Raw genomic sequence first — 9,091 nt, forward strand, 5'->3', positions numbered from 1 at the left:
TACTGTACATGTGCATAAACTATCATCGACCCCGGATCTGAGGGGAACTGGCTTCAAACAGCATCTATTAGCCCACATGCATGGAGTAGAAGTCTGCAGTGGCCTGTAAATGGGTCGGATTTAGAAATGTCCTTGCTTTGACTGAGTCACGGGGCCGCGTCTACTGATTGCATAACTAGCTACAGCTTCCCTCCTGAATGAATAATGCACTGGCACTGGAAAATGTGGAAGTATTTTTACCCATGGCAGATGGATAATTCATCTAGTCAAGGACGCGTTACACGGTCAGTCCACAAACACGAAGGATTGGAAAGAATCAAAGAAAAATAAGAGTTTTGTCATTAGCTGTTGGAATGAAGGTGAATATAGTAAATAATCTAACAGGAATCGATGAGGGAAACTCAGGCCCACATTCACACAGGTGACAGTGGAGTACTACGGGGAGATCACTTACAGGCTCACTCTCTCACCGTTTCCTCTGCCCTTGTCTCATATCCTCTCTCCTCCCCTCCTCTCCGCTCCTCTCCCCTTGTTTCCTCTGCACTCGTCTCCTCTCTCCTCGTCTCTTCTCCCCTTGTCTCCTCTCCTCTTCCCTCGTCTCGTCTCCTCTACCTTTGTCTCCTCTGCCCTGGTCTCCTCTTCCCTTATCTCGTCTCCTATACCCTCACCTCCTCTCCTCTCCCCTTGTCTCCTCTCCTCTCCTGTCTTCTCCTCTTACCTCCTCACTCTTCTGTCTTTCTAAAAAATAATGGATACTAGTCTCAGGTGATCTGTTAACCAGGGCAGCAGCTAACCCTTATGCTCAAAGTTGATTCATGTATTCTAATCTGAAATGTCAAGTAAAATGCAAGAAGTATGAATTTTATAATGTTTAAAGCAAGAAGAAGCCGATATACTCTATGGTATTTGCGTTTTTCAAATGGCTACTACTACTACTACTACTACTACTACCACCACTACTACTACTACTACTACTACTATTAGTAAGCCCACTTGTTTGAGAGCGCTTGTGGGTTAATGCTGTAAGAAGCAGAGCCAGGTCTGGCCTGGAGCAAGGTGACAGAGCAGCAGAGCTGAGAGCCAACGTCTCCCCGGAGACACCAGGTGTCCTCCGCTGGAAGCCGTCTCCTGGAGACAGCTGCATACGGATAAGCCCCACGCAGAGGAAGCAGGCGTTGAGAACTGCAGAGCCCGAACCCAGGGCCCGGGGGCCCGGCACGCACACTACTGCACACTGAGGGACTTTCGCATCTCTCCTATTTGGGGCCAGAGCTCTGTATTATCTGAGGATCAAAGTATACTTTTCGGCAGTCCTTTCACTATTATGCACTATTATATTATTCACTATGTATGTATGTATGTATGTATGTATCTACTGTATGTAGTTAATAGCCTAGAGGTCCTTGAAAAAAGTGTATTACATCAAGTCTGAGTCTAAATTGTATTTCGTTAACATTGACTTAGTTCAAAAGAACCTGGTTTCTAAATTTAATTAAACAGAACCGTGCACAAACAATGCACAACAATACACGTTCTGTATGAACACACAAACAAACAAACACACACAAACCATTTAGCATTCTAGCTCAGCTGAAGCTCACCGTGCTAGCCCCCATGTAGCCATTTTAATTGCCCTGACGAATCCTGAGAGGGATTCTTCAACCCATGACCTCATGACCATGAAACCCGATCAGCTATTGGACAGACCCCCTCCCTCAGCACTCCCGGCTGGCTGAACCAATCAGCGTGCACGTGAGGCTGTTATGAATCGATCAGAGCGTGTGCGTCTGCCGCTGAGCCGCCTGAGAGCCAGGGCGTGTTACATTTCTCATCCTTCGGACCGCGGGTGTTTCCCCTGATATCTGGCATAAACAAGAGGCCCTAAGCACACACAGATGTACGCTGTTACACTGAGATACATGGACGTAAAGCCTCGCTCAAGACAGACAGTTTGCGGTCGTAAGTCATTGTGCTTTCCAGCCCAGCATCATAATTAGCTAATTAACACGGTCGTCTCGTCACCGTCAGAGGATCGATGAGGAGTCTAAATAACAAGTGAAACCAGCCGGATCGATGGCTGGCTGGAGGGGAAACGTAGAGCAGAGTTTCCGGTCTGTGACCGCAGAGTCGCTCACCAGCTTCCGCAAAGGACTCAAGGCTTGTTCAGAGTTCACCTAGACTCTGCATAGCCTCCCCACACACATCTTACACACGTATTGTATGTTGGTCATCCTGGCACTTAACAGTCAGACAGGGGACGCCACAACTCTCTGCAGGGATCGAACTAGCAACCTTCCGGTTACCAGCCAACCCGCTCTACCTCCTGAGCTACTGCTGTCCCCCTATGACCCTGGTGCGGTCAGGGCCCGGACCCCAGGTGGGACGTCCCAGTGCGTACCTGTGGCTGAGCTGGGACCCCCGCAGGCTGGACATGGTCTCCTCCAGGTTCTGCCTTAGGTCCAGAACGTTCTGCACCGTGCGCTTCCTCTGGGACTCTGGGTCTAGAACAGGAAACATCTGTTTCAGTTGGTCATGTGGTACATTCACTATCAACATTAAGTCATAACATAACAGTTTCAGTTGGTCATGTGGTACATTCACTATCAACATTAAGTCATAACATAACAGTTTCAGTTGGTCATGTGGTCATCATTTATCAGATGGCTTAGTCCAAAGCAATTTACAGTTCTCTCTCTGGTTCTGGTACATGGTCATTGAGGAGCAGGTAGGGGTAAGACAGTGGATTCAGATACCTGTCATTAAGGAGCAGGTAGGGGTTGGACAAAAGAGAAACAAGTCATTAAGGAGCAGGTCGGGTTAGACAGGTAAAGAAGAAGAAGGGGTTTGTATGTGTGCGTGCGTGTGCGTGTGTGTGTCTGTGTTTGTGTCTGTGTGTGCATGTCTGCATTATTTACGTCCGGAATAGGGGTCTGGACAGGTGGGAATGTGGGGCAGGCCGGCATTACACATTCAAGACATATTGTCATTAATATTCAGGCACATTTCACGCCACGGTCGCCATGGTAACGCCTACTTGCACCAGCTCCCTTCCACCCTTCTCCCCGGCCCAGTCCTGGTTTTCGCAGCGCATGCAACAAGAGAATCCACCAAATACTTAAGAGACCATGTTGTGTGTTTTTTTTTTTTGTGTTACGCACAATTTAAAAACCATTCATCCCCTTCCTGTCAGGATATGAGCTCAACGGTAATCGAGACGAATGTGTGTTGGTTTTTTCATAGGTCCCGTCTCATTAAATTGATACCCTAGTTCCTCCACCGTACGTCTGGGTGTGAGACCCGAGGTGAACAAGGAATAGAACCTTCCGGACTGAACCAACTGAGAGCTGAGGTGAACGAGGAATAGAACCTTCCGGAATGAACCAGAAACTAGCAAAAAACGGGGGTTTCCACCCTGGTGAGCCCAAGACGTTCCCCTATGATCCCCTGTGGGAAGGTACCGGGGTTTCCTGTGCGCTCTGTACGTTAAGCGTTTCAGGTCAGGGATCAGGACTGGAGGAAGTATGCTGTTCTCATCAGGAGAGTCCAGCGAAGGCAGCGGAACGTGCGGGCGTGGGCGTCGGAAGAGGTTGGGTTTGGAACACACATGTGGGCATGTGCGAGCACACACACGATAGCGCGCACACATGCACATACACACATGCACACACACTCATGCACGCACACACACACACACACACACACACACACACACATACACACTCATTCATCGGCTAGTTGTGGTTGATTGACACACAAACACAAACACACACACACACACACACATTTATCAAACTACACACACATACATGTTTTTGTGCATTAACCACAACTAGCCGATGCAATTACCAGTAGCGGTTCTGCATTGAATTACACCACGGGCGAGACCCACTCCGTGCGCCCCCCCCCTGAAAAGGAGTTGTTGACGGTATCGATAATAGAAAATGCGCAGATCATTTTTTTTCTTGTGTGCTCCTGTGCTCCTAAAACCGCCACTGGCAATTACTGTGAGCCACTCGGTGGCTCACAGTAATTGCATCAGCTAGCTGTGGATGATTGACACAAACACAAACACAAACACACACACACACACACACACACACACAAACACAAACACACTAATCAAACTGCATGTTTTGGTGCCTTAACCACAACTTGATTGACGTTGACTCCATTCCATCCCAACTGATCCCAACTGAATACTTCCGGTCTTTAAAAACACAACAGTGAATGAAAATTTAACGGCTTAAAGGTTCCGTTGACCTGCTGCGTATCGTTTTGATGACAGGGTGAATTCACAAGCCCCAAACGAATGAGACGTCCAACAACTTCATTGGAACCAGAAGACTGGAGTCGACGGAGTGAGCCAAGTCTTCCCCAGTACAACACTGATCATATTTCATTGGTATTGATATATTCGGTTGGATGTTGAGGTGCTTTTTTATGGACATAAAATGGGAGTGGTGCCACTGGTTTCATATTGATTGAGAACAACACAGTGTGCTCCTTCCTGGGTGGGCCTCCTCGCTCCTGGGTAGTCCAGGAGTCCATTGCTCTTGAACCCCCGGCCTCTTTACTGCGCTCCAGGAGGCCGATAAAAAGCATGGATCGCCGTAAAAAGAGACATAAACTTTGACCGTTATGGAACAGAACTGCTCTAAAAGTATGGCTCCATATATTTACTGTACAAAGGTATTATAACCGTTTGGAAGAAATATTGACTTCTAAGTAGTTATACTATTACTATAGTTGTAGAAATATTTCTGGCAAGGCAGAATAGATAGAGGAATAGGTGAGTCACATCTTCTTCTCTTCTTCTTCTCTTAATAAGAGAGCTTATGATTTATTATAATAGGCCTACACTCGGATATTGATTATATCCTATTAGCGCTTCATAAAGAACCATTGCTCACATGTGTAAATGACCAACAGCTAATCTGTGAGTTTCACAATTTAGAGTTGAATTGAATTACAGACTCCTTCCTTAAGGCTCTTGTCACAATAGATCTGTGCTGAGGAGACTATCGTTGTTTGACACTCAACTAATCAGGAAATGTATTGTTTTGACAACTTTGCCTTGAAGCCAACTGTATGGAAGCCAACAACAAATTGAACTCACATTCATTACATCCTGCAGGACAAGATGGTATGTATACTCAAAGTCTAAATATTGAGTCTCTCTCTCTCTCTCTCTCTCTCTCTCTCTCTCTCTCTCTCTCTCTCTCCTCCCCCCCCCCAACCCCCCACCTAACTGATGCTACGCTAGCATACAGGATACTGTATGACAAACCCAGGCATGGTCCAATTAATGGACCACTATTCTCTTTCAAAATTTAAGATTTGTTTCTGTATTGGCAGTGAACACAAAAAGCATTTGTGCAGCCTGCATTTGTTGACCTTGAACTAGCATCCAGCAAGCATGCAACATGCTAGCTAACATGCTAGGTATGACAGCCGTTTCTCAAATATTGAATTCTACGCATGTTCTGTGTAGTCTCATGATCACAGAGCGGTGAGCAATGAGCAATGGTAAACAAAAATCCCTCACGTTGTACAAAGTTGTGTATTTAATTCAGCGACTGATCCTATTAAGTAAGTCAGCCATGTGCTGTTGCACAACACAACAACCCTCTGTCTAGGGACACAACAGACTCCCTTCATATATTTTTGATTCACTTACTCAGAGGAAATACAGGCTGTGTGTGTGCCATTGTAAACACCAAGATCGCATCGCAGTCTATGAATAGATCTGTATAGAGCCCGTTTATACGACTGTACCACTACAGCTATTGCTTTTTACTGCTATTTTCTATTTAGCCATAGAGCAAAAACGCAGAAGCAAAGACAGATCATTTAGGAGCAGGTAGGGGTTAGAGTATGTTGCTCCAGGTAGACTGTGAGCATTTGGGAATCGAACCCAGAACCTTTTATCACAGCGCTAACACCCTAGCCACTATGCTATCCTGCCACCATATACAAACCATTCAAGTCTTTAATCCAAGATTCACATCCTCAAATGCATCAAATATATGATGAATTCCAAACATCAATTTATACTGCAGCCAGTGACATGTCTTGCGGAAGAGAGTGAATGTAGAAACATCCTACATCCTCCACATATGATCATGTGATCATTGAGTGGCAGGTGGCTTTCCCCGCCCCATGAAAACAAAGCACTTGTCTCTGTGGCAGCTTGTCATCCTAAATGGTCATGCATAATTCATCAGGCTGATAAATTAATTATAAATATATATATTTTGGGTGGGGGTTTGGGTGGGGGTTTTCGGGGGGGCTGTCGAAGATAATGACCTCAGGTTATTACAGCACCAGCTAGAGTACTTCATTGTTATGGTAAGACAAGCTAGCCCGGAGCATGGGTTGATGAATCGTTAATGCAACAAGGTTATAAAACCCGCGCTAGGTGCGGTATGGTGCGACTCGGAGGAACCTCAGTGCCATAAAACAGGGCCACGGTTATTGACTCACATGAAATACAGCGGTTCAAAACTTGGAGGTGGCTAATTGATTGGTTCAGAGGCGTGATGAGTCTTACGTGATCGCCCCCCCGTATACCCTAATGAAGCATGAACGATGCGCTGAATCACTGTAAAATGTATTCATTAGGACGAATCAGGCAGCTGCATCACAACATATACCATCAAGTACAGTAGAGATCAGTTCATCAGCCAATCTGAAAACGCATGGATGTCAATGGCTTAAAGGGCCAGGCTAGTTAATGGTAAATGGACTGCATTTATACAGCACTTTTCTAACCAGTGGCCACTCGAAGCACTTTACAATATTGCCTAACATTCACGCATTCATGCACACATTCACACACCGACGGCGATGTCAACCATGCAAGGCGACAGCCAGCTCGTCGGGAGCAGTTAGGGTGAGGTGTCTTGCTCAGGGAAACCTCGACACTCAGCTAAGAGGAGCCGGGGATCGAACCAGCAACCTTCCGGTCATGCCGCTAATGTGGTGGCCAGGGCGTACAGCTCCTAGCAGAAGGGCACCGTGTTCGAGTCCCGATGTTCACAGCCAAGCTGTAGGCATCCCTGACCTCGCTAGTCTCCTTAACGACAGGGAGATGAAGTCCTTAGAAAAGTCGCCGTGGAGGAAAGCGTCTGCTAAACGACTGCAGAATGCAAATGCAGGGTCACGTTTTGGAATTTACGTGCACGAGGACATGAGGGATTTGAACCAACCACGTGCACTGTGATGGAGAACAACCACGTGCACTGTAATTAGGATCCACAAACTGGGAATGGACACTCCTCTTCAGACCGGTGTGGTCGGAGAACCAGGACAGCCTGCTATTTAGACGTGGTATCTTTAGAAACCGGGATGCACGGCCCCGTACAGTATGAGGTTGTTATTTCACTCCTCACTGTCTTGACTAAGAATCCTCCTCAGACTGCCATCTTTCCCGACCGATCTGTCGGGGTTGTGGAGTTGTATTACCTTTTGGAATATGAGCAACATAGAGCAGAGTAAATCCATATTTAATCAACCATTCTTGGGGACTTCTCACAGGACAGTAATGCCTTTAACCTTTATAGATTAGATTTTTTTAGACTAAATAGATTTGACATGACCCATTTTCATTCAGCTTCTCTGGACCAAATTTGGCACAATTGCAAATAAATTCAGCAGTGGGAACATGTCATTCATTTAACCATCCCCCCCCTGGAATACAATAGAAATCCTCTGCACTCAAAACAGAGATTTTATAATTATATAAATTATATATAATTATATATATATGTATATCGCATTGCATCCATACATTTCAGTTGTTGTGATTGTTGTGAAAAACAAATGTATGATTTCGCCTGCAATAAAGATTATATAAATATCATCAGTATATACTAAGAATTATTGACTGATTTCCTAGTTAAAAAAACCTTATTACACAATAATAAAGTGTATACAATGATTGACTACCCTGTGGATGAATATTCTATAGTACTGTAACCAACACCATCTAATCAATTATTCTTTCATATCTTGCAACAGACCCACAAAATACACCTACAACCACCTTGCGGATGCATATTCTAACCCTAACCCAAACCCTAGTATTACAACCACCACCATATAATCAATTATTCTGTCATATCATGCAACAGACCCTCAAGAATCCACCTGCAGAGAGAAGGACGAAGATAAGTCCCCAATGCCATTTCCCCCGCCGTTGCCCACGCCGCACTCTACCGCCAACGCCATCTGTCCAGCGCCACGGGTGAACGGGACAGGCAGGGGGCTAAACGCGTGTCTGACGTACACCTCAAAATAAACCTCCAGTACGGCGTGGCTGCCTTCCCGTTCTCTGTTTAGCCAGGCCCCCACACGTCGCCTAGCTAGCCTAGCAGCTAGCAGCTAGCAGCTAGCATGGAGTCAGACTCCGGGGGAGCTGACAAGGCCATTGGCTGATAAGCAGATCAGAGTGCCAGTATCACACCCCGGGGATCCTCAATGCAACAGCGTTATTAGAACAGGAGGCAAGCACCCCTCAACGCACGTGCAACAGCACCGTCGCCCCCTCTGAGCAGACACAGGCCCCGCAAGATCACAACCGATCACGGTTTCTCTTAAAGGAATAATACAGTGGATGAAGCAGACGCACACCTCTCTCATTGTCAAACAGCCTCGATGCCGACATGGGAACGGAAAACCACGGAGGCAGCGTGTAAACCAAAGAGTGGAGAAGACAAAGCCTGCTGTTGCATAGAAACGCTGTCATTAACTCCATCGCCGACACTGCGGTCGACATTGAACCCCCCATCCCCCCACTTCCCCACGAGAAGCCCCCCCGGAGAGAGGCAGCAGGTTCCACTGGGCAGCAGGTGGTCTCAGGTGGCGTCAGGTGGGCCTCGCGATGCCGGGCTGTTGGCATCTTTAAACGAGGGCCAATCACAGGCCAAGTCCGGGGGTTAAGCGGACCCACTCCCGTTCTACTCACCCAGCATCTGGCTGAAGAGCAGCTGCTCCAGGTCTCCCAGCACCGTCACCACCAGCTCAGGGTCCACCTTCAGGAAGGCCTTGTTGTCCCCAGCACCATCCCCACCCCCGCCGCTGTCCTCCCCGG

The 9,091-nt window shown here is 46.9% G+C and overlaps 1 protein-coding gene across 2 annotated transcripts in view; it reads right to left on the bottom strand.

Moving 5' to 3' along the window:
• nav1b (neuron navigator 1b) overlaps positions 1 to 9,091 on the bottom strand; it is a gene marked incomplete at its 5' end in the record, with an annotated part of 53,140 nt that overhangs the window by 43,391 nt on the left and 658 nt on the right. For both annotated transcript variants that reach the window (XM_084464776.1, XM_084464775.1), the window contains 2 exons: positions 2,399 to 2,501; positions 8,966 to 9,091. The exon at positions 8,966 to 9,091 is cut by the window's right edge. In XM_084464776.1, the coding sequence (XP_084320902.1) occupies positions 2,399 to 2,501; positions 8,966 to 9,091 (229 nt within the window). The remainder of the gene's footprint in view (positions 1 to 2,398; positions 2,502 to 8,965) is intronic.

Source organism: Micromesistius poutassou (genome assembly GCF_964030765.1).
Source record: "Micromesistius poutassou genome assembly, chromosome: 2".
Classification (NCBI taxonomy): Eukaryota; Metazoa; Chordata; class Actinopteri; order Gadiformes; family Gadidae; genus Micromesistius; species Micromesistius poutassou.